The sequence below is a fragment of the Eschrichtius robustus genome, chromosome 2 (assembly GCF_028021215.1).
Source record: "Eschrichtius robustus isolate mEscRob2 chromosome 2, mEscRob2.pri, whole genome shotgun sequence".
Taxonomy (NCBI): Eukaryota; Metazoa; Chordata; class Mammalia; order Artiodactyla; family Eschrichtiidae; genus Eschrichtius; species Eschrichtius robustus.
Genome location: NC_090825.1, coordinates 27,830,260 through 27,856,945, shown reverse-complemented (window position 1 = coordinate 27,856,945; position 26,686 = coordinate 27,830,260). Strand labels below are relative to the sequence as shown.

At 42.3% G+C, this 26,686-nt stretch overlaps 1 protein-coding gene across 2 annotated transcripts in view; it reads left to right on the top strand.

The window, feature by feature from the left end:
• ADAMTS12 (ADAM metallopeptidase with thrombospondin type 1 motif 12) overlaps positions 1-26,686 on the top strand; it is a 372,760-nt gene that overhangs the window by 207,403 nt on the left and 138,671 nt on the right. For both annotated transcript variants that reach the window (XM_068535210.1, XM_068535209.1), the window contains exons 4-9: positions 1,091-1,287; positions 2,018-2,101; positions 14,013-14,137; positions 18,338-18,487; positions 23,741-23,884; positions 24,479-24,623. In XM_068535210.1, the coding sequence (XP_068391311.1) occupies positions 1,091-1,287; positions 2,018-2,101; positions 14,013-14,137; positions 18,338-18,487; positions 23,741-23,884; positions 24,479-24,623 (845 nt within the window). The remainder of the gene's footprint in view (positions 1-1,090; positions 1,288-2,017; positions 2,102-14,012; positions 14,138-18,337; positions 18,488-23,740; positions 23,885-24,478; positions 24,624-26,686) is intronic.

Below are 26,686 nucleotides of genomic sequence, written 5' to 3'. Positions count from 1 at the left end.
TGTGTGAAGTAGCACTTTATTCTTATTTTGGTTTTAAATAGACCTCTTTCAAGTTTCAAGGAGGTGCTTCTCAAACTTCTGGGAGTTTGAGAATGATTCTAATTATCTTCATGATTCTATAGCCTCTTCTGGGTTTTGCCTTCCAGACTATGATCCTCATATATTGTCTTTTCCATACTTAAACCTATGAGTCACCTTGAGAGTTTTACTGTGCTTTGCTAGATCTTTTCCAGCTTTTTAAAAATACCTTTGTGAAGTAGGATATCCTGAACCACATGCAGCTTTTCCAGCTTACATTTCTGCAGTTTTATGCATATTTACTCTGTGGGAGACAGTGTGGTGTATAAGAAAATGCATGATTTTAGGGCATAGAAAATCCTGGATCTTCCACTGATGTTATGGGCTGTGTGACTTTGGGGAGTTATTTAACCAGCCTCTTTGAGCATCAGTTTCCGCATTTGCAAGATGGAGATAGCAGTATGCACCTCAGATGTTCATGAGGATAAACAACTTGGCATTTTTTAAAAATATATTTAGTTATTTATTTGGCTGCACTGGGTCTTAGTTGAGGCACGCGGGATCTTCATTGCCGCACGCGGGATCTTTAGTTGCAGCATGCGGGATCTAGTTCCCTGACCAGGGATGGAACCTGGGCCCCCTGCACTGGGAGTGCAGAGCCCTAACCACTGGACCACCAGGGAAGTCCTACAACTTAGCATTTTAAAGCCTAGTACCCTGCCTTGCATTCAGTAAGCCCTGAATAATTTAGAGGAGGAGGAGCCGGAGAAGGAGAAGAAAGTTCCCATTCTTGATATAATATCTTTTTAATGAGGGACCTATTTAATGAAACAGGTAATAATTATTTCAGAGCAGTACATTTGAACCTCCCTGTCATATTCCAATTTCACTTATCTTGGTCATATTCATTTAAACTGATCTCTTCTTCCATTCCAGTCAAATAGATAAGAACGTTGTATTCACGCATTATTAAACATAACTTAAACTTACAGTCTTGCATCTTTATAAACATAAGTGAGTAATATGTGAGAGAGATAGAGAATGAACCCACTATCTTCTGGTTAATGTTTAGACAGTCTTGGCACCTCCCAGAAGCAAGAGCTACAGCGAGAGAAGTGGGAGAGGAGCAAGTTGCCAGGCAGAAGCCTCTCTCGGCGTTCCATCAGCAAGGAGAGGTGGGTGGAGACGCTGGTAGTGGCCGACACGAAGATGATTGAGTACCATGGGAGCGAGAATGTGGAGTCCTATATCCTCACCATCATGAACATGGTACGTCAGACCACGTTGGGACAGGGGCAGCTGGTGACTAGATACCATTAGAGGTGCTCCATCCCCCAAATAAGAAACCTTCTTTTGATCCCTTTATTTTTTTAATTTTTTTTTTTTTTTTTTTTTGGCTGCACGGCTTGCAGGATCTTAGTGCCCTGACCGGGGATTGAACTGGGCGCTTGGCCCTGAAAGCGCAGAGTCCTAACCACTGGACTGCCAGGGAATTCCCTGGTCCTTTTAATATATATATATATATATATTTGTATTTATATTTATAAATATATTCCATGCCTAGATAATTCAGGACAAATTATTCTTTCTCTTAAAAACATGTATCCTAGGAAAACTTATAATTTATCATGTACATTTTCTACTAGTTACTTATCAAGTGACTCAATCATTTTAGTATGATTTTTTCCTCACTGATTTATATAAGTTCACAAGTGAGGAAACTGAGGCAAAGAACTAGAACATGATTTCTTCAAGGTAGTTGGAGCTAGAATTGAATAAAGTTAATGACCCCTAATTTGAAGCTTCCGTTTTGCCTTGTAATGTTTTCTGCTTTCCCACGTGGCCATATCTCACTCATCTTTGCACTCCACCAAAAATTCCTGATCTATAAGATAAGGAATTATTTCAAGTACATTACAGTTCTGTTTTTTTCCCCTCCTCCAGCATTTATCTGTTCTCTGTTCATGTGAGGCTAACGGTTTTCCATTTCTGACTCTAGGTCACCGGGTTGTTCCATAACCCAAGCATTGGCAATGCAATTCACATCGTTGTGGTTCGGCTCATTCTACTTGAAGAAGAAGAGGTAAGGAATGGTTTCCCCACCGGTCTTGTGACCTGGACCTCACACTCCCTACCTGCTTCCTTCAGAAGAGCTGTTGATGGACAAGAAAGAGGGTACCAGAAAGATGTTTGGAAGCCCATCTGTGTTATTTTCTTGGGAATTCGGTGATGTCAAGTGGGAGATAGAGAACGTTTCCAAGATATACATACTTGAAATCATCTGACAGCCTTTGTATCTAGTAACTCACAAATCAGATTGACAACAGTGACTGAGAATGTTCCACAGTGGAAACAGACTAAATCATGTTATGGCTGGGTGATTTCAATAAAAGTTAGGAGAGACATGGAAATACTGAACCTTTTATACCGTTTATTTACCTCTTGCATATTAATACATGTCTCTCGGATCTGGGCCCACTTGTCTCTCTGCGCTTTTACTTGGGGATTCTATCTCTTCTCAGAGACTTAGAGAGCATGTGTATGCTGAGACTCAATTGATACCTCAAGCCCAGACCTCCTACTTGAGCTCCAGACTTACATCCAGTTGTTTATTTGACATCTCAACCTGGATGTGTTCTAACCCACTTGAACTTGGAAACTTAGTCCAAGGTGGAATTCTCGATTACTCCCTGCCCGAATCATCTCAGCCCTGCCTTCCACCCTTCCCCTACCCTCCATCTTACCCATCTCAGTAAACGGTGCTATTGTGCACTGTTACATAAGCCTGGGAGTCACTCTTGCTTCCCTCCTTTCTTATCTTCCATGTTCCACAGCAAGGCCCACCGTGCTCCTGCCTTCAAAGTACATCTCAAAATCACCCACTGTTCATCATGTCCACAGTCATTGTGTTGGTTTTGGCTTTTATCATATCCTGCCTAGACTACCACAGTGAGATCCCAAATGCTCTTCCTATTTTAAGCCTTCCCTGACACCCCCAGCACCCTAATCCAATCTCTGCTTAGCAGTTAGAATGGCAACTTTAAATACAAGTTGAGTTGCTCCACTGAGCAAAACTATTTAATGGATTTATGTTGTTTTTAGAACAAATTCAGCATTTCTTACTGCATCCTGCAGAGACATTCATGGTCTAGCCTCCATCCACCTTTCCATTTTTTTCCTTGTGTCACTCTCTGCCTCGCTTACCCCACATCCCCCCACTCCGCCCCGCACCCCGTACTGGACTTCAGATAGGTTCCAGAACACGCAAGGCCCCCGTCAGCCTCACGGCCTATGCACTTGAGGTCCCCAGTGCCTGAAGCACCCCTCCCCTGGCTCTGCTCGTGGCTGGCACCTTCTCACCTCTCAGGCCTCTGTTGAAATGCTGCCTCTTCAGAGAGGTCTCAATGACCAGCCTACCCAAAGCTGGTCCCACTTACTGTTCTCCATCACAGAAAGTGATTTACTTCCTTTATTGATACCACTCTTGCAATTCATTAACATTCTGTGTATTTGTTTACTCTTTTCTTGTTTATCTCAGCCACCATCAGAACGTGAATTCCATGAGAGCAGTAACTATGTCCCTTTATTCTTGGCTTTGTCTCCAGCACTGAACACAGTGCCTGGCCATGAATGAATGAACAAATAAATGAATGAAGTAAAATTTAATGAAAGACTGAACCAGCCAGCCTGATGAAATGACTTTGCAATCTATAGCACTTAGCCAGCAGCTGAGATATGTGAAGGAGGGCATCATTCAAATCTTCATCAGCAAGAGCTCTGAGGTCAAAATGCTCAAGGCAGGGTTGGATTGTTTTCTGGGTAGAAGCCTCCAGGCAGAAGATTTTAAAACAATGATCTCTGGAGCCTGATCCTTTTTCCTTCTTCTCCCCTCTACCACCCCTATTTCCCTTAGTCACTCAAGATATACTTTGGGTATCTTGGAATACCGATGGATATATTATTTCCCTTCCTGTAAACCTTTTGTTAAGAAAATTTACCCAAAACTTAGAAACCAGGCAAAACAAAAACTATGTGTCCTTTCAGTGTCTAACATGACCTATCTCACTCTATGGGAATGTAACTTTGTTTGATTTTTATTCATGATTGATTAGGGTCTAGACATGGTAATGTTAGGTGTTCACATGCAGGAAACTGATAGAGTACAAATGGGTTTTGGCCAGTAGAGATGGAAACGATTGGTGTCCAGCAAGAAGATAACTCCAAAGAGTATGGTTTTATTGGTCTGTGGAACATGATATAATTTTGTATCTAATGTAGCAGTCTTAGTCCAGCATTCTTTTTTTTTTTTTTTTAACTGACTATAGTTGCATCAGTTTCATGTATCTGCCTTCGAACCAGCTTTGCCATCTTGCCTGTCTCCTTATTAGTGAGTTAAATATATCTTGAACATGTGCTCACTCTATATCTGTATGAGAATTATGTTTTTAACTTTCTGAAAATTATACCTGGATACATTGGAGGACAAATTTTCACCGTTGTATAATGGTCTAGCATATATGCATGCTTAGCTACAGGGGGAAAAAAGGAAGGTTCTTCTGGGTGTGTGAAGGAAAAACCTTTACCCTCTGCAGTTTCAACAGCAACACTAGTAGGAACTCAACATGTGGCTTCTGTGGATCGGGCCCCTTTTAACTCTGTAACCCTTCATTCCCAGGAAACAACGCCACCGAAGTCTTGCTTCCAGTGGAATCCTTTGAAAGAACTTGATTGGCCATTACCTCTCTGACCCCATCACAGTTACATTGTTTTTCTTCTTCCCTTCCTCACTTCGCAAGTGCAACGAGACGCAAATGATTTGCTGCAAAAAAGCCACGGCTTCCTTTCTCCCACTTGCCAAATATCTTCCTCATTCAAGCTTTTATAGAACCTCCAAGTGGTACAAGGTTCATAATTTGACAACAGAATTGCCAGCTGATTGGAGAGTTGCAATTCACAATTCTCATTTTCTTGATTCCCAGATCACGGCTCTCGCTATTCTTCACATCTTGGACTAATGAGCAGCCCCATCCACAGCAAACAGCAATGATTCCAGCCCTTAACTTACATCAGGGTAGCAGCCACAGGCAGAAAGTACAGTGTGAGGTATTGGGAGGTGACTGCTCTTGAGCAAGGAGACCTGAGTTCGAGTCCTGACTCTGTCATCATCCCGTAGGTAACTCTGAGAAAGTCACATCGTTGCTCCATCCCTCCTTTTTCTTCATTTGTAAATGAGAAACAAGTTGTGGTATGTCAACTGTATGTCACATGCTGTGCTAGCTGGTGAGGATACACATATGAATCAAAGTCGTATTCCTGATTCTGAGGAGCTTAGCATCTCCTGCACAAAGGCACAGAATAGAAGATTTCAAGTTGAGATTGTCATGAATACAAAGAAAAGCAAAAGAGTACCTGGGATAAGGAAGGATACTTGGATGTCTGTGCTGGGTTTTAGAGGATGAGAAGAAATTAACCAGTGAGGAAGGACATCCCAGGTAGGGGAACCTGGAAATAGGGACAATAGCCTTAGTGCTTAAACTAGCACTTTATCTGTGAGCGGCTGTGAACACATCACAGATCATGAACCACAAAATGGGAGGCTCAGAAACCTTGTTGTGAAAAAAGGAAACAATGAGATTTTGTCGGAGGCAGGAGAGAAAACAGCCGATGGAAACCTGCCCACCTCCGTTCACACCTGGTCTTGTTCCAGTGTTACCTGTCTCTGTGTGTGACATCGTCATCCTTCCTGTTGTAGGAGCCAAAGACCCAGAAGGCATCCATGACACCACCTTCTCCCCCCTCTACCCCATATCCAGCCCATCATCATGTACTGACAGTTCTCTCTGACCGTCTCATTTTCATCACTTTAATTCAGGATACAGTTATCTCTTTCCTGGGCTATAGTTGTATGTACTTTCTGGTCTGCTTGGATTCCTTTCGACCTTGTTTTCTCATTGCAGCCAGGATGATCTCAAAATGGTAATCTGATTATCTCTACCCTCCTGACACCCCTTTCCAAAGCCCATCCCTGGTTTAAAGCAATCCAGTGTTTTTCTGATTCCCTCTCTAATCACTTACTGTGCCCTCCTTGCTCTTGAGATAGAGTGATAGTCTTCTACTTATCATGCTGTCTCCTGCTGCTGGTCTTGTTGTTGCCTGGACTGTCTTCCTTTTTGACTTCACTTAGTTAACACCTTCATCCTTCAGATCTCAGCTCAAGTGTGTCTTGGCTGGGGAAGCCTTCCCTGATGTCCATGCCCAGTAATATTTTATTATATACTCCCACAATACTGCATTTCTCCTTCATAGCACATATCCGAGTTGTAACTTTACATCTATTTGCCTGACACACTTTCCTCCGTTAGTGTGTAAGACTGGGTCTGGCAGAGGCTGGGTCTGGTGTTACTCGCCACTTAGCCCTACTGGTATATAACAGATAAGAGAAAGAGTGAATGAGTGAGACCAGCAGTCAGTGGGTGAATATAAGCGGCCAAGTCATGACAAGCCTGTGGCCCCATAAAGGGGTTTGGATCTAATCCTGTGGGAGTCTCTGGATGATTCCAAACTGAGAGATGAAATGGAGAGAAAGGCATTAGAGAGATGGCTCTGGGGCTCTGTGGGAAGTGACATGAGGTGGGGAACACTGAGGTAGGTCTCTTCCATCAGTGACTTTCTATGGCTCTCATCTTTCTTATTCAAAATCATACCTGACAGCTAACGCCATTTTGGACTTCATTTTCTGTGGTGGGTTCCAGAGACTTGGTGATTAACCTACATACATAAAATACAGTTTCTCTATGTCAGTTACTGCCATGTAAAAAACCACAGTGGAATTTCATCACATTTTGAGAATAAATTAGTCTGATGCGATACTAATTTTGGAGCATCCTGGAGACGTCTCAAAGAATAGAGGGTCATATTTTGGACCAGTGGAAACTCAGGTACACAAAACCATGAGCTGGAAAGATTTGTCTAGCATATTAAGACATAATGGTGAGATGAGATTGGCCATGTGTTGATAATTCTTGAAGCTAACTGATGGATTCATGGGGATTTATTACACTACTCCTTCCACTTTTGTATATGTTTGAAATTTTCCATAATAAAAAAGTTTTTAAAAATTAAAAAAAAAAAAAAAGACATCAGGGGCCAAGCAATCAGAGTGGCTTCAGAGATGAGCCAGCTTGCTCTCTGTCCTATCCTGCCTCCATCCAGCCCTAAATCAAATTCTCATTTCCACTTTATGATCCTAATCCTATCCTCTGAACTTCCATTCTCCCTCAAGGACTTGGAAACAAACTTAACCTTTAGCCCTTTCCACTTTAGACCAATTCATTCACTGGCCTCCCTGCTCTACTTTTGGACTGGGGTTACGGATAGGATTGCTCCCTTCCCTCCTACTCTTGTGAGCAGTTACAGGTTTATAGTCAGTCCCCCCTCTTTCTAGTCATGTAACCTTTGGTAGGTTACTTATCTGTGCCTCCATTTCTTCATTTGGTAAAGTGAGGATAAGAATATCTACTTCCTAGGGTTGCTATGAGAATCAAACGTGTTAATTCATGTAATAGTCAGCCTTGTATCTGGCTTGTAGAAACCACTCCATCAGTGTTACTTGTCAGTATCATTCTTATTCTTATCATTGTCATCATCATCAGGTCCCATAACAACCCTGGAAACTTGTTAATATAATACTCATTTCACAGATGGGGAAACTGTACCAAAGTCCTTGACAGAAAACAAAAAACCTAAAGGAGAAGATTAGAATCATAAGAGGTTGGAGACTTCTTTTAAGAACAGGATGGAGACAAAACTGGGATGGGAGCGAGTTGCGATGACGCCAGCCAGATGGGCCCCAGGTCGCTGTGCCATTGGGGGGTAGAGCCTGCGGGTGTCAGGCTGGCTTGAAGGAGCAGCAAGTAGGGCTGACAGATGGGAGGGAGATGACTTTTCACAGAGAATTTCCCTCTTGGTCTCAGAGTGATTTAGTGTTGGGTTCACTTCTGTGAGCCTCTGGGGTTAAAAGCCTGTTAACTCTGGCAATTCAGGCTGGTGACTTCCCTGCCCCCAGGGTGATTTGTGGGTCTGTTATAACCTATAGAACTGCTGCTTTTTCAAGATAAATGTCAAAAATACGGTAAATGAATTAGTACATTCATCACTTTTTTAAAAAATCAAGTATCTCGGGCTTCCCTGGTGGCACAGTGGTTAAGAATCCTCCTGCCAATGCAGGGGACACGGGTTCGAGCCCTGGTCCGGGAAGATCCCACATGTCACGGAGCAACTAAGCTCGTGCGCCACAACTACTGAGCCCGCGCGCCTAGAGCCCGTGCTCCACAGCAAGAGAAGCCACTGCAATGAGAAGCCCACGCACTGCAACAAAGAGTAGCCCCCACTCGCTGCAACTAGAAAAAGCCCACGCGCAGCCATGAAGACCCAATGCAGCCAAAAATAAATTAATTAATTTTTTAAAAATCAAGTATCTCTTCCTTTGAGCATCAGATGAGGTATTCCTTTTTACTGTTTTTCCCTTCTCTGCCTGTTCTCTTTCTTCCAGGAACCTAAGCCTGGCTAGCAGAGCATGATCAGATTGTGCATTGAATCGCAAATTCTCAAGGAAATCAATACATGATTTTCTTTTTCATTATAAAGAGAGAGCTTACAAAGAGAACAATTTATAATAAAAGCCATGTTCTTGCAAAATCATTTTCTCTCTCCCATTTGGGACTCTTTCTGTGAGCCACCACTGATTTCCTCTAGGTCACCTCCCTGTCCAATCAGGTCACATACTCAAATAAATAGGCACGCGAGCTCAGTAGTTGTGGTGCACGGGCCTTAGTTGCCCCGCGGCGTGTGAGATCTTAGTTTCCTGACCAGGGATCGAACCCACATCCCCTGCATTGGAAGGCGGATTCTTTACCACTGGACCACCAGGGAAGTCCTGGGAGGATTAAAGAGAAGAAAGAAGAAAGAAGGAGAACAGTTAAGAGATGCTGTAAGAATTAATCCAAGCATAAAATGATGAGGGTTTGAGCTAGGGCAGTTGGGAGTAAAGATGGAGAGGAGGTAAAGTTAGCAGCACATCATGACAGATTGGGATGCCGAATAAGGAGAGAGGGGAGACCAGCAGGAGGACACTGATGGTGGTTCCTGTAACTAAGAGGATGCAGGAAGAATAGCAGGTTAACGTGGGGAGAAAGGATTTCAGGGATGCTGAGCTGTGGGTACCTGTGGTGCCATCTGGAAGGGGGTGTCCATCAAGAGATTTGGGTACATGAGTTTGAACTCCAGGAGAGGTTTGGAATGAGATAGAGATTTGAGAGTTAATAGTGTATAGGTGATTTCCGAAACTATAACTGTGATTGAGAGTGAACTAGCAATGAGCCAAAAGCAGGGTAGGAGAAGAGCCCATAAAGGAGCCCAAAAAGTGGCCAGAGAGTAAAACGAGGAAGGAGAGCTGGGGATCTTGGAAGGAGAGGGTCTCTGCCTGTGTTTGTCTCCTTCCTGGTGGTGGGAGTATGAGGTGGGGGAGATAAATAAGCGATAATCATTGATAGGTGAGTTGCTAAATCTTTCCAGTTATTCAAAGCAAAAGGTTTAGAGAAGTCTTCAATAGTTTGGAAACCACCATTCCTGGATTAGTAGCTGCATACCTGGCATCACAACCTTGCTCTGCCAAAACCTGCTGAATTACTCCCCTCTCTGGCCTGTATTTCCTTATTGTTTAAATGAGAGGATTGGATTTATAGTTCCTAAGATCCTTCAGGGAAATGGGCTCGTAGTAACGATGGGAAAATTGGAGGCAGAGTTTATGCTGCGGCATCTGGAAGATGACTGCTTTCCCCGTGACGGTGGAGATATGTCCTTGCTGACACTGAATTTGGCTCAGAATCCAGGGACAGTGGATGTTTGTAAACATTCACTTTTCCTCAAACAGACACATGTGGATTGGTATGTAAGTTCTTCCAAAATCGTGGGTCCAGCCAATGTATAAAAGGGCAATATCGAAGCAAAAAATTGAGTTTTTCCAGTCTGGCAATATCCCACCTTGAGCTGTGTGCCCCCTCCAGGGTCTGTGAGCCGCAGGAGAACATTTAGAGAGGGGCTCCATCCGCTTCTGCCTGTGTGGCCACCTTGGCTCTAACAAGCTTTTACATTCATGGCTATTTAAATAGGGAACTTAACTGAACCTCAGAGTGGGTGTGTGGGTATGTGGGTGTGTGATGTGTGGGCTCCTCCTACCCACTGTAACCCATGTGAAAGATTATAGGTTCCCTTTGATTCAAAACTCTGGGAACTCACACATATTTAATTAGTAAGTAACCCACATAGACTCATCCTGAAAAGTGCTTTATAACAGCGGTCCCCAACCTTTTTGGCACCAGGGACCGGTTTCGTGGAAGTCAATTTTTCCATGGACGGGGGCGGGAAGGATGGTTCAGACGGTGATGCCAGCGATCAGGGCAGGGGGGGCTCAGGCGGTAACGCGAACGATGGGGAGCGATGGGTGGCGGCAGATGAAGCTTCACTCGCTCGCTTGCCCGCTGCTCACCTCCTACTGTGTGGCCCGGCTCCTAACAGGCCACAGACTGGTACCGGCCCATGGCCTGGGGGTTGGGGACCCCTGCTTTATAAGACCTTCTATTGCAACCCTCTAGCCTTGATTCAGATCAGTTATTATTTTTAAGATATTAAAAATTTTTTTGAGGTAATTGTAGATTCACATACAGTTGTAAGAAGTAGTACAGAGAAATCCCATATACCCTTCACCCAGTTTCCCCCAGTGGTAACATCTCGTATAACTTTGGTACAACATCAGAACCAATAAATTGATATTCATACAAACCACCTACCTTATTCAGATTTCACCAGTTTTACAAGCACTAATTGATGTGTGTGTGTGTGTGTGTGTGTGTGTGTGTATTCACAGTTAGTTCTATGCAATTTTAACATGTATAGATTTCTGGAACGTTTACCACAGTAGAGAACAGTTCCATTACAAAGATCCCTCATGCTACCCTTTTGTACCGCCCTTCTGCCTACTGACCTAACTCCTGGAAAGCACTAATCTGTTCTACGTCTCTATAATTTTGTCATTTCAAGAATGTTATATAAATGGAATCGTACAGTATATAACCTCTTGAGATTGGATTGTTTTCATTCAGTGTAATTCCCTTGAGATCCGTCCAAGCTGTGTGTATGGAGAGTTTGTTCCTTTTTGGTCCTAAGTAGCATTCCATGGTATATAACAGTTTATTTAACCATTCATTCATTGAGGGACATTTGAGTTGTTTCCAGTTTTCTGCTATCATGCATGAAGCTGCTATAAACATTCCACTACGGGCTTTTGTGTGAGCATATGTCTTCATTTCTCTGGGACAAATGTCCAGGAATGTAATTGCTGGGTCATATGGTAGTTGCATGTTTAGTTTTTTAAGAAACTTCAAACTGTTTTCCATAGCGGCTATACCATTTTACATTCTCACCAGCAGTGTATGAGTGACCCAATTTTACCACATCCTTACCATTGTTTGGGTGCTGTCATTTTTTAAATTTTAGTCATTCTGATAGGCAGGTAGTAATATCTCATTGTGGTTTTAATTTGCAGTTCTCTGATGGCTAATGAGGTTGAACATCTTTTTGTTGTGCTTATTCGCCGTCTGTATATCCCCATCAGTGAAATGTCTCTTCATGCCTTTTGTCTGTTTTCTCATTGTTCTTTTATTGTTGAGTTTTGAGAGGTCTTTAGATTTTCTAGAGGCAAGTCCTTTGACAGCTATATGGCTTACAAATACTTTCTCCCACTCTGTAGCTCATCTTTTCATTCTCTTCACAAGTGTCTCTCAGAACAAAAGTTTTTCATTTTGATGAGGTCCAAGTTTTCAGCTTTTCCTTTTCTGGATCATCTGATTAGTATCCAGTCTCTGAACTCTTTCCCTAGGGACCCAAGATTTTCCCCTATGATTTTTTTCGAAAGTTTTATAGTTTTACATTTTACATTTCAGTCTGTGATACATCTTGAGATAATTTTTGTATAAGGTGTGCAGTTTAGATCAAGACTCATGTCATTCCTCAGAATTTTGGAAGTTTCCAGATACAGATCCTGTACATGTTTTGTTAGATTTATTCCACGTTCATTTTCTTTGGAACAATGCAAAATGGCATTATTTTTTAATTAATGAGTATTCGTTCAGAGACTTCCTCCCCCCAAAACAAACAAACAAACAAATGTAGGGTTTAAAACAAACCTCAAAGCAATCTAATCATAGCTGATGTTTTGTTTGATAACTTGCCTTCTTGTCTGAAGGGGAAGTAAGGCACCTTTCTAATGAGGCTGGTCACCAATTAGAAGCACAGCTTCATCAAGGAGCCCCTGTTCTCAAAGTCTTTGATTCAGTAACTGACCTGAGTGACCTTCAGCTAGTTCTTCATTTCTCTGAGGTTTAACTTCCTCTTATTATAAAATGAAAATAACAATGCTTTCTTTACAAGTAACGCTGAGAAGATGAAATTAAATTAGAAAAGAGAATTTATGTGAAAATATCTGGCACAAAAGTAAACGATCAAGAAATGTTTCTTTCCTTCCTTTTCTCCTTTCCCGTCCTTCTTCTCTCCACCCTCACTCCTTTTCTTTCCTCCTCTTTTCTTCCTTTCCATTAGTAATTCATGCCACCTAGCCATTTCTTCATGGTGGGTGTGGGATGTTTGTTCCAGTAGGGTTCCTGTTCCAACTACAGTTTGACGAGTTGAATAGGAGACTGACTCACCTGTGCCCAGCTAGTCCCCAGAACCTCTCTCCCTCCACCACCATATACCCTATAATGGATGATATAATGATGAGGATTGTTAAATAATGAAGTCTGTTGCTTTTATTTAAATTCTTTACACTAGGGAGTTCAGTGAGTTTTTATGGGCGATGAGCCACCTTTCTGTGTTTTCATGAAGGGAAGGTGATCTATGGTAGTCAATTAGCATGGGTGGGGGGACCTGGGAGTACCTCTGACAAGCAACCGAAGCCTCTCAAGCCTTGTTGGATTTGGGTGTGGGCCTTAGCAAAATACAGACTATAGAGAAGCAAGCTCATAGTTTGATGTAGAGACGGCCCTGAAGATCTTGGGCCGAGCCCAGAGTAATAGACTCAGATTAGAGTAAGCCAAGGGAGGTAGTAATTCTCCACATAGAATCCACCCTGTATAAGAGATGGCTCTATACAGAGACCCCGAAGCAATGAGGCAAGGGAAAGGAATTTCTCCTTTAGAAATTCGAATTAAACTGGAGCCCTTCTAGGGCTGATTATCCCTTTTTTCTTCTCTCCCATTTGACAAGTGTTCATCCAGTTAATTTGGAACAAGCCCTCTCCTTCCATCTCCAGTAGTAACTGAGGGCCAGCTAGATGTGACTCGGGAGCCCTTGAAGTTGCAGGCTGGGGCATCTACCCCAGCGTCCTAATTGTTGTCAGACAATCAATGATCCTAACTGGTTAAAAGCCTGGAGAGATTATGTCACCCTCTGCCCTTTACCCACAGATGTCAAACCAAGATGGAAACCATGGGCAAGGAAACATCCAGTACATCCTTGCAGGATACCTCATGAAACGAAGACGCTTTTTGTTGAAAATCTATTCATTTTGCATTACAATTAAAAATGTCTCTTTGGAATTGTATTGGCTTAGGAAGAAGAGAACCAGTAGAAATAGAACTTCAAACAGATCTTGGTCTTTGCTAATATATTTTTAGCTTTTCTTCAAGGGCTACTTGTCCCAGTGATAATTTCTATCCTGCAGTTCTCCCCTTTACGTTCTTTTAGTGGAAGTCATGGGAATGATAGTGTTTAGAGCAGGGGGTTGGCCCAGAGGAGTACGTTGGCCTCCCCAAATTCTCGCCAGATGTCTGGGACACCCACCCAGAGCTCATCTCACTTAGCTGCTTCTGAAGACTAAAGTGATGGGCTCTGACCACAGAAAAATCACCCATGCCAATCTCTTCCTCTTCTTTCTCCAGCAAGGATTGAAAATAGTTCACCATGCAGAGAAGACACTGTCCAGCTTCTGTAAGTGGCAGAAGAGCATCAATCCCAAGAGTGACCTCAACCCTGCCCATCATGATGTGGCCGTCCTTCTCACCAGGTACCCCAGAGCCAGAGGCTGCAAGGCAGGGAGGGCTGGCGGGTGAAAGGGTTGCCAGGTATTCAACCTCATGAGATTCTTCTGCTCTTTGCTGCTCTTGTCATTTAAAAGGCAGCGTCTATCAACTAGACACTTCCTGACTCCCATACCAGTAAGGGAGCAGTCAGCAAACTTGCTAAATGTGCACAGCTCTCTGTGTTAATAAACTGCATCTGCTCTTTCCTATCCCAGCGATGATTTCATCTTTAAAACTGGCTTTTCGGTGCAGCTCTATAAACAATCAGGAAGCTTGTTTGCAGATCCTCATTAAAGGCTCCTTTAACTCTTAACCATGGAATTTCTTATCCTTTAATTTTCTTTTTAAAAATTTCCTCCAATTTAGAAACCTGCAACTATCTCTACAGAAATCAGTCCTCCTTGTAACCCATCTCTGACTGATGCTGAAGACAGAATATGGGGAGAAGGTCCTCCCCTGAATAGGCAGAGTGGTTTGCTTGCACCTTTCTCCCTTTTACCCTCATGAAGATACTATTTGTTCTGACTACAGAGAGACCCTATGGTGCTAAAGAAGAACCGTCAGACCTTCTAGGACTCATAGCTGTGAAAAGCTAGTGAATTTACCTGATCAACCTAGGCTCTTGGAATGCTATGTTTGCTCATTGATTCAATAAATATTTTTTGAGTACCTACTATGTAACAGACACTATTTTAATCTAGACAAATGAAGCTCTTAATGGGGGGAAAGTAAGTTTTCACTGAGCACTCCTATGCAGCTTCAGAGACATCCCGAAATCCAGGGATGTGTAGTGGAAGAGGCCCTTCAGCCTGGCCCTCCAGCTGAAGAGAACCTCATGAGCGGAAAGGCCCCAGGTGTCTGTTTGTTGTCCCTGGGGAGGACAGGCAGCCCCTGAACATCTTGGCTTGTCATCTGTCCCTTTGACAGGATTATCCCAGTGCATAGGTTATGTACAAGTGATGATAGTCAGCCCCCACCTTATCCAAATTTCTGTCTTACCCTGACCCAAAATTCCAATCATCAGAATCACTCTTTTGAGTGATAGTATCAAAACTTCGGTTGAATGCAAATACATTCCAAAGTAAGTCCGTGGCATAAACCTATTACATTAGGTTCATTAGGTCTTATGACACCTGGGTTGATCATAGCTCCCCTGGGAAATAGGTTGGTGTGGGTGTAGAATGTAAGCACAGAGGCTTTGGGGAGCCAGCAGGCAGCCAGGAAACATGAGGACCCAGGCAAGTGGCCAGGGGAAGACTTCGGTCTAGGCAGGACCTGGCTGTAGGGAAGAACCCTGGATCATGGGACCAGCATTGGCCACCTGGCAGCTGTGTCTCAGCACCGTCTCTTTTCTTTCCCTGAAAGTAGAAATAGTTTCTCCTCTCATTCTCACATGCATAAATCAGTGAGTTAATGATAGTTGGCATTTAGGGAGTATTTGACACGGGCCAGGCCCTATGCTACATCTGTTAGAACAATCATCATTCCATTTAATCCCCACAACAACCCTGGTAGTTCATTATTGTCAATCATTCCTATTGTACAGATGGGGAAACTGAGGCTTAATTATGTCACTTGCCCAAAATCTCACTGCTTTTAACAGGTACAGTAGAGACTTAAATCCAGGTAGCTTGATCCCGATAGCCATACTATTACCCAGTAAGAATACGAAGGATCCGTTCTCCTTTTTTTCTTACTGTGATAATTTTTCTTCCTTAGAACAGGGGTCAGGTTTCAAGCTTTGATGAACCTCACCAACTCCTAGACAGTAGAGAGAATTTCAAGTTCTGAAGCAGGATTTCTCAATATCAACACCATTGACATTTTGGGTTGGCTAATTCTTTGCTGTGAGGGGCTGTGCATTGAAGTGTATTTAACAGTATCCCTGGGGGCTTCCCTGGTGGTCCAGTGGTTAAGAATCCACCTTCTGGGCTTCCCTGGTGGCGCAGTGGTTGAGAATCTGCCTGCCAATGCAGGGGACACGGGTTCGAGCCCTGGTCTGGGAAGATCCCACATGCCGCGGAGCAACTGGGCCCGTGAGCCACAACTACTGAGCCTGCGCGTCTGGAGCCTGTGCTCCACAACAAGAGAGGCCGCGATGGTGAGAGGCCCGCGCACCGCGATGAAGAGTGGCCCCCACTTGCCGCAACTAGAGAAAGCCCTCACACAGAAACGAAGACTCAACACAGTCATAAATAAATAAATAAATAAATAAAAGAACGTGAATTTCTTTAAAAAAAAAGAATCCACCTTCTAATGCAGGGGACGTGGGTTCGATCCCTGGTCTGGGGACTAAGATCCCACACGCCACGGGGCAACTAAACCTGTGTGCCACAGCTACAGACCCCACGCACTCTGGAGCCCACGCACCACAACTAGAGAGAAGCCCACGCGCCACAAGAAAAGATCCTGCATGCCACAGCTAAGACCCAACGTAGCCAAAAATAAATAAATAAATAAATATCAGAAAAAAACAAAACAAAACACAGTATCCCTGGCCTCTATCCATGAGATGCCAGTAGCACCCTCCTCCAAGTTGTGACAGCCAAAACTGTCTCCAGACATTGCCAGATGTTCCCTAGGAGGGTGTGGGGAACAAAAATCAACCCCTATTGAGAACCTCTGCTCTGAAGAAATAGGTAGGCTCGGGAAGGGAGGGAAGTATAAGACTGAACTTGCCTCTGGAGGACTATGCTGAGATCCACTTCAACAGAGCTCGCTATAGGGGTGCATTCAGTAGAAGGTGGGTTTGGTGTGAACACGCCTTGTGAAATGGGGCTGGTGGCTGCCTGCCAAGATGTGTTTTCTCTTTTACTATCCCCAGTGCATGGTGGAGGTGGAGCTGATCTCCTCCTGGGAGTTTAAGCTCTTTGCCTGCAAGACCACCCCTATCTTACAATCCTTTTGTTACCTGCTTTTATCTTCTTTAGTGCTGGATACTTAATAGGCACTCAATGAACAGTTGTTTAAGGGACCCAACTTCCTGCACTTTCAGAAAGTTGGTAGATTACCAAAAAGCATCATTCGTCTTTTCCCAACAGCTCCATGCAGACCTAGACTTTTATTTTTAATGAAATAATAAAAAGTATATCTAGCAGTAGGGGTGGAAAAGTGTTTGGTCGGTCCTCCCACAGACTCAGAAATTATTTGAAATGCTTGGGCTATATGATCCAATCTAGCTCTCCAACAAGAACTACCACTGCTAGTAGGGGTGCGGATTCACGTCTGCTGCGCATGCTGGAAGATGACAGTTGCTTTCTCCTGTTCCATTGTCCCAGCCATTGCCTCTTGGAGAACTGAGAAGTTATGGGGGTTCTCAGAGCCTGAACCTTTTCTATGGCCCAATGGACACAAAAAGACCATTTATTGCCAGAAATCGCACCCTAACAAACCCCATGAGCTGAAGGTCTGCAACCAGCTAAAGCTCAGAACCCTGTTGGTATTTGTGCTAGTCTTTCTTGGCAAAGACTTCTTGAACTAAAGAAAACCATATGACTAATTAACGACTCTTCAAAACTCTTGTCACTGATTGAAATGAGCCCTACTAGGATATGGGAGCACATTTTTATATTTAAAAGCTGTAACTAGTATATTGTAAGATCCTAGGAGTGTTTATTTGTGTGTCCATCCACTCCCATATGCAGTATTGTTAGGGTGGCGGAACTGGAGAGACCATTAATTTGATCTCTGGATGGGTTGATGGGACCAATTCCCTTTTTCATGAATGACTAAAAATTCTCAGATGAGTTTTGATGACAGACCTCAGAATGACCAAAAAGGTGTTTCATGTTTGAAAAAACCTCAGCCACTGATGGTTGTCCCTTCCCTATTTAAAAGTTCAAATTAATTCCAGTTTTCAATCAGATCCTTCCCTTATGGGTCAAATAATATAATTTGGCCTCCTGAGATTAAGAGCAAAAGCAACTCAAAGTAAAACATTTGCCACATTTTCCTACCTTTTTCAGGTGTTAGTGAGATTCAATCATCAAGTGGTGAAATCAGAATAATTCTAGTGAATTCAAAATTGCTCCCTAATTTGTACGGACTATTAAAACAATTTTAATCATGCTTTACAGACCATATTGAATGTGAATTAATACCCAGATTTTTTCCAGGAGGTTTTTTTTTTTTTTTTTCCCAGATGTTTCTTTGGGTACCTACTCATCTCTGTTCTCTACTTTCAGAAAAGACATCTGTGCTGGTGTCAATCGCCCCTGTGAGACTCTGGGTCTGTCCCACCTGTCGGGAATGTGCCAGCCTCACCGGAGTTGTAACATCAATGAAGATTCTGGACTCCCTTTGGCTTTCACAATTGCCCATGAGCTTGGACACAGGTAAAGAGCCAAGGAAACTGAGATCTCTTCCTCATGTTCATGCATCAGTATCAGTAGAGGAAATGGAGGGAAGCTTAAACAGGTTGTCAGGAGGATCTGATTGCATTGTGGCTTGAGAATCACCCTCTTAAATCTCTGCTTCCTCATCTGTAAAGGGGGGAATGGGGAATCACACATGACAAAGATTCCACTGTCTTCTCTGCTCTGACACCTTGTACCATCGACATCGCAGAATCAAAGAGGCCACTGCAATTCTGAGTTAGAACGAAGCGAGCAGAAACAAGGAGATAAGCTTTAACTTAATTGATTAATTCAGGAGTAACAATCCCTATTTAGTTCTTATGAAATTGTAATATTGTTAATATCACTAAAAAGTCACAAACCTTAACATTTTGTGCCCTTACTTTATGCCAGACGCTTTGCATTGTGTCACTGAATCCTCTCAACAACATTATGAAGTAGATACTATTGTTAGTCCCATTTTACTTATATGTATCAAAGGAGAACACTGAATAAAGAAAAAATGGAAAACTGTTATAAACTTGGAGAGCCCAGCAGACAAACACCAGTTAACAGAAGGTCCAAGTTGTCGCACAAATGTGTGAATTTGATTAGGTGAATTGATTGAAGGCAGGTTTCAGAAAGGTTGAATAAAGGAATAATGAGGATTCTGGATTCTCTAGGTATCAGAAGTTCCCGTGGAGGAAAGATCTTAGCTTATCCATAACTTAATTTATCGGTGTATGTATTAACCACAAATAAGAGAACAGCACACTGACTGGAAGCTCAGAGTGGGGAGTCATTGTAAATGGCTCAACTATACCCCTGCCTGTTATGTAACCACCAGCCTGGGTCTCCTCCCTCCAAAAAGGAAGCAGAACACTGGGCATGTTTGGAGGATCCAGCCAGAAAAGGAGGTGGGATTAGGAAGAGCCCTGTTGACTGGATTATTCAAGGCCCAGCCTCTCTGGCCTGAGCTTCCCCACCATTTTTCTCATATAATATTGGAACTTTTCAAAATACTTTTACCTGAAGTACAAAGCCAGAGTATCGGCTTGGGAGTTCAGAAAAGTGAGTGCTTATTCTGGCTTTTCCATCAACCAGTATTATGACCTTAGAGGATTCCCTTCACCTCTTTGTGCTTATTTCCTTATCTCTCAAATGAGTAGGTTGAATTAGGTACTGTGATTTCTTTGATCCTTACCAGAAAGCCCTGGGAGATAAATGTGATATATTCTAGTATCCTTAATTATCAAAAATTCAAATACCAAGAGGTTAAGGGACTTGCTTATGATTAAATAATGATTGAGGACAGAATGCTAGGTCTTGAAAAGACCAGGCCATAGTTGTTGGCATGTTGATAATAAGTTGGAAAAATGAAAATTATTAGTATGTGCAAATGTATAGGTATCCTCAATCCTGATATGTGGAAGGACTGTCCCTTGTAGCTTCCAATAAAGTCATTGGTATCAGCAGCATCTGCTGACCAAGCAATGCCAAGTGAATATAGCTAGGTCAAACTGAGAAATGATTGCTCAAGACATTCCCAGCAATGGTATGCCCAAGCTAAAGAAAAGTGGAGAAGACATTCTTAAATGCTCACCACCTGTGTCCAAAGAATGGATCCTTTATATACTCAATTCAATTTGGCAGTTTTTAAAAAGTAAACTGGTGGTAATACTGCCATATGATCCAGCAATTGTACTCCTGGGCATTTATCCTGGAGAAATGAAGATTTATGTTCATACCAAAAAGCCTATACATGAATTTTTTTTTTCACATCTTTATTGAATTATAATTGCTTTACAGTGTTGTGTTAGTTTCTGCATGAATGTTTATAGAAGCTTAATCTTAATAGCCAAAAACTGGAAGAAACCCAGGGGTTGTTTCAACTCAGTATGGTGAATGGTTAAATAAAATGTGGTGGATCCATACCATGGAATACTACTCAGCAAGAAAAAGGAACCAACTATTGATATATGCAATGACCTTGATGAATCTTTGAACAATTACACTCAGTGAAAAAAGCCAGTCCCAAAAGGTTACATACTGTAAGATTCCATTTACACAGCATTATTGAAATAACAAAATTATCTAAATAGAGAATGTATTAATGGCTGCCAGGGTTTGAGGAGGGAATGGGGGAGAGAAAGAAGTGGGTGTGGCTATAAAGTGCAACGTGAGGAATCCTTGTGATGGTGAAAATGTTCTATCTTGACTGTATCAACATCAGTATCCTAGTTGTGATATTGTATTACAGTTTTGCAAGATGTTACCATGAGGGGAAAGTGCGTAAATGGTACATGGGACCTCTTTGTATTATTTCTTACAACTTGCATCTGAATCTATAATGATATAATAATATAAATTTAATATATAAATATAAGAAATTAAAAGTTTAATTTTTAAAAGGGGGTATTGGGCCATGTACAGATGACCTAAATAGAACACTGTCTTCTAAATGGCAAAAAAAAAAAGTTTTGGGTCACTGATAAGAAAGACAAAGTTGAAGGAAGACATATAACCTTGAGTTTGAGTGATAGAAAAAAATGCTTTGGTAAGACACAAAACTGAAGAAGAGAAGACATTAGGAGTGTCCTGGAGTGTCCTGAGAAACTTGTTCATAACTAAAGATGCTTCTGAGGTATTTAGTTCTTTCTTTAGGTGTAAAGTTCTAACTAGCTGTGGACCAAACTGAGAAACACTGGGCAGATCAATGAAATGGCCTGCAGCTGCCCGGAAAAAGAAAAATACAATAAGCTACTATCCTAAGAAGATACTCATTATAGTTCAATAACAAAGATACCCCATTGTTCTCGAAAACTTAGTTGTTTCATCACTTATTGCGTAGGATGCAAAATAGAAAGTGAAGTTAACTAACTTGTGCTATGGCCTAAATAAATAATTTGATTTTTATTCTGAGAAAAAAAACATTTTAAAATTCCGTTTATGAGAAGCCTGGATTATATCTATCATCCATACCTAAGCTCTCATCCCTTCTTAGGTGAGTTACCAAAAATGAAGATGGAATTCCAGCAGGACATTTAAAAACCTCTCTGAGACTTAGCATCCTTTTCCTTTAAGTAATGAAAATATCACGATAGAGATGAACACTTAAAATGCAATATCCACCCAATATATCCCACTCTTCTGGATTGTGATATTCCATGTATTTCATTTATAGAGCTTTGCTTGTTGCATATACCAAATTGATATTTTCTGAATGCGTTAGAAAAGCTCACATTCATACTTTGATGATTCTTGTTCTCTGCTGGTTCTACTCCACCATAAAATAAACAGTAAAAGGCAAGGAATGTCTCACCAAGTGATACCCTGAAACCCAGGCAGTGACTTAGCTTACTGTTTCATGCCTATAATTTCATAAACGCATCTAACAGGAATTACAAAACAAAGATGTAGTAAAGCAGGCTAATCCAACAGCCCAGTTAGTTGCTTCAGACTGTCGTAGGCTCCTTACTCCAAGCTGCTCTTGAGGGTCATCCCGCCTGCTGGAAAGTAGCTTCCTGGAAACACCTTCCATCCCTTTGACCCCATGTGCTTTCCTTGTCTCTCATTATTCATGGACCCACTGATCCCATGTGACAGGAGTGCTCCCCCCATTTAGAGAAAGTAGGCATGTCCAGAGGGACCTTTGTTTAGTAGCACTGCTTTTCTTTTGTTGGATGGGAGCACAGAGGAGTGATAAAGCTGGAGGGGGAATGCTTTAGTGAATTAAAAACTTTAGAGGGAACAAAATCAGTTCCTTTTGGGGAACTAATGTATTTAGAGTATAGGTTTGAAGCCACTCAGTATATAGGATCCAGCCATATGGCTTGTCTTATTGGAATAGCCAATGCTAGAAAAACAATTATTCATGGATATGTTTAGAACCATGCTTGTTTAGGATTTTTCCTAATTATTGAACAGGTGAACTTGTGGAATACTTTATGAACTGGGTAGGACTGGATTTGCAACAGGCTGGGGAAGGCTTGCTCAAGGGGGAAAAAAAACCAACTTTCATTGAATTAAATTCTTTGTGGTTGGGTGGTGAGAGTTCTGTAGATTAATTCTCTGACTCCTTTGTGAGTTTTGTATTCATGTAGAATGTGATCAGAGTCTGTAAGTAAGTTGGTAACATCTTAATGCATTAAAAATAATACAAGACAAGAAAATCCCTAAATCCCCCAAAGACTATTTTCTGCAAGAGTAGCTAATGTTGATCAGGAGATTTTATTAAAGTTAGATATGAGCTTCTCTGTCAGAGGGATTGAATTTCACTAGCAGAGTAAAAGGTCATACTTTCCTCTGTTCAGATTTGGAAAGTTGAGCCAACATCTCTAGGTTGTAAGTGTCCAATAAGCAGATTCCAGCGGAGAGGGGTCTTGTGGGGACTCAGAAGTCATCTTGATGGTGATCCTGAGGATTTGGCTTATAAACTGACACTTCTCAGTCTGCCTTTTTCCCAGGCACCTCCTTGCCATGGGAGTCAGTTAAGCACTTTAGGGCCTTTCAAGGCTGCTTCACCTGGTCATCCCTGGCAGTGGGAGGCCAGGGAGCCAACCGAGCAAGACACAGACAAGAGCACTGATTTAGAAGCACAGAGATCTGCAGAAGACCTAGTTTTGCCACAAACTAGCTCATGACTTTTGACAAATCTCAAACTCTCAACTTACTTATCTAGAAAAGGAAAATAAGCTAGCTAGACAATGATAAAAACAGCAATAAAAAATTTCTGTCATTTACGCAACATGTATATATGCCAGGCACCTTGCTAAGTGATTTTCATCCCCTCCAAGCTTGTGGCCTTTGACAAAGTCTTCCATAGGCTTCCCCTCTCATGCTCTCCCTTAAATTATGATGAAAAGGGAAGAGGAAGGTTTTGCTCTTTTGTGCTACGGTTGCTACAGCAGGAGAAAGAGGGCAGCTGGACACAAGATTTGCCCCCCGACTCTAGTCTCATAGAAGCCAAAGCCAAACTGGAAGCTTTTAGCTTTCTGCCAAACAGAAGTTTTTGAATTAGCGACATGGCTCCCAGGGTTGCATGTGTGAAACAAAGCCATCCCTGAAATGTTTCCTGTGCTTTTGAGTTGAAAATTAGCTAGACCCCTCCAACTTCAAAGGCCTGCTTTGTAATCAAATGCCTTCTGTACAGAGGTGGCTCTCCGTGGGTTATTTTCACCTTGGAGAAACTGTGGTTTTTCTCCGTGTTTCACGCCTGCCTCCTTGATATCCTTGTGTCTGTGCCCCCTGCAGCTTCGGCATCCAGCATGACGGGAAGGAAAATGACTGTGAGCCTGTGGGCAGGCACCCGTCCATCATGTCCCGCCAGCTCCAGTACAATCCCACCCCGCTGACGTGGTCCAAGTGCAGCAAGGAGTACATCACCCGCTTCCTGGAGTAAGTGACCGCACATCTCAGGACAGCCTCACTTGGCTCTCTGTAAACCGGAAGTCACTTTGAGTTCTACCCGAGGCCCGGAAAAGTCTCAGTTCCTCTCACAGGTCACAGTATGAGGGTGGCAACAGAAGGGGTGGACCTCACCGCTACTTTCTGACCCTGAGATCTAGGTGGATTTTGCCTCCAGCCTCAGCCAGGTGAATACTCCGTCTCCCCCCACCCCCCCTTTCAGCTTGCTCCTGTCTGAAGGTGGCTCTTTATGACCTGATCGTGAGTTAAGTCCCTGGAGACTGGCGGGAACAACCAGGACAAGTCAGGACAAGTCAGTGGTCACTGTACCCCATTTGGGGTAAGATGGTGATTTTCTCATTTTACCACTGCTTGTATTTCTTAGATCACATCTGAACAAATGGTGTGAGATGCGATTTGCATTTCCTTTTAGACAACTCTCACCTTGCGCCTGATAGAAATAAAGTTGTCTTGAAGGACAGAGTACACTAGAGGAATGGAAGTTTCTCTTGAATGAAAGACTAAATCTTTCATTTAGGAGGAGATCATAAGCAACTGCTCTCATTTCTATTAACTTGTTTTCAGCCGAGGCTGGGGGTTCTGTCTTGATGACAACCCCAAAAAGAAAGGCTTGAAGTCCAACGTCATTGCCCCCGGAGTGATCTATGATGTTCATCACCAATGCCAGCTGCAGTATGGCCCCAATGCTACCTTCTGCCAGGAAGTAGAAGTAAGTGTTGGGTATATTGGTGCCTCTGGTGGGTATGGGCAGGGCTTGAGATCCATCATGCTAAAGGAAGGGCCAGGGAAATATTTGGAAATCCGAAGATCCAGAAATGGAAACTTTCTATTCATGGCAAGATGTCTGTAAGGCAGAAGGATTGAAGTTGAGGCCATTTATATTCCTTGACCCACCTCCTTGGTATCCTTTGCAACTGGGTGGTGGTAAAGAAAATTCTACAGTGATTTTCAAGAATCACAGTTATTCACACCTGCAAACTCCATAGCAACCAACTTAATCCCTAAAGTTTCTCCCTTTCCTGAATTTCCTCTCTGATTGAAGAGCACCTCCAGATGCCAAGGTAGGAATAAGATTTATCCCTAATTCATTCTTCTCCTTTATTTTCTTCAATATCCAAGTGATAAGTCAAGCCCTGACATTTAACCTCCGATGGCATTTGTGGCTCTGACCTGTCATCTTCATTCTCACTACTGTTCTCCTGATTCAGTTTCTCATTACCTCTCCTTACTATTGTAATTACCTCCTACCCAACCTCTCCCTCTTTCACACTCTTGCTTAAGTTATTTCAAAAAGACACAAATCTAACCATGGCTCTTCTCTGCTCTTAGGGTCTTCACTGACCACAGGATAAAGTCCCAACTCCTTTGTATGGCATCCCTTTGTGATCTGGATCTTGCCTATTCTCTGAACTCATCCCTTTTAATGCACAAGTGTCAGTGTTAATACACAGACATGAACAAGGCAGGTCTCACTGACCCCTGCCAGATTCTGTGCTGTGTACTGAGTAGGGTGAAAAAGATGAGACCTCAAAAACGAATAAGGTAAATTCTCTGACCTTGAGGAGCTCATTCTCTGGTTGGGGAGGCAGACAGAGAAATTTCAATACGGTCAGCTAAATACAAAAAGAGACATAGAGAGAGAACGCTGAAGAGGAAGTAACTGCTCAGACAGAACAAGCAAGACAGCAGGGAAGGTAAGGTTGTTGCAAAAATCCCTCACCTTACTTCGAACTGGTTGCCAAGTTATGCTAATTCTGCCTCCAAAATATCCTAAAGTCCACCTGTTCCTATGATTTCAGTAGTCCCCTGATTGGTCTCCTTTCTAAGACTCTGACCACCTCCCCTCAACTCTGCTCCACTCTCCAAAACACAGCCAAATTGACCTTTATGAAGGAAATCTGATTGTGTTCCTCTCTTATTAAAATATTTCACAGCCTCCCTATGCCCCTACAGTAAAATTCAAATTCTCTAAAATGGTTTAAAAGGGGCTTCAGGATTCATCCTCTCTCTCACTCTCTGGCCTTATCTCTTAAAATATTATTTTAACCCTCCACTCTCTAACTTGGAATTCTAAGTATATGTATGTTGGATTTTATCACTAATCTTTCGTATCTTGAAATCGCTCCTTCATATTTTTCATCTCTTCATATCTCTGCATTTTGTGTAATTTCTTCCTCTTTCCCTTCCAACTCACTAGTTCTCTTTTCAGATATGTCCAGTCCTTTGTTTAACCTGTCTGTTGACTTTTTAATCTCATTTATGGTACTTTTTTTAACTTGGAACAGTTTCTTTTGTTATTTTTCTAGATAGTCTCTGCTTTTTTTATGATCTTATTTCTAATTCAGACTTTCAATATTATCTTCTCCTTCTTTAATCATATAAGACACATTTATTTTGCAATTTATAATTGCAAATTATAATGGACAATTCTGATGTCCAGAGTCTGTGTGGGTCTGCTTCTCCTATTTGGGTTTTCTTCAGGGTCTCACTTATTATGTATTATTTCCTTTTGTCAATTTCTGCTTTTATTGGGAACTCTTGGTTATGAAACTTCATGTCAGGCTATTCTTTAGGGTTTAGATGGCAGGCACATTCTTTCAGAGAGAAATTTCACTGCCATCCCTGGGTCCATTTAAAATAAATTATTGGTTGGATGTTGTTTGACTACCTACATGAGTGAGATCAGGGCCAGTATGGATACAAACTCTCAGGGGTAACATTTTACCACTCCTTCTAGAGTTAAAGTCAAAACAGACAAGTTTCCCAGCTGTT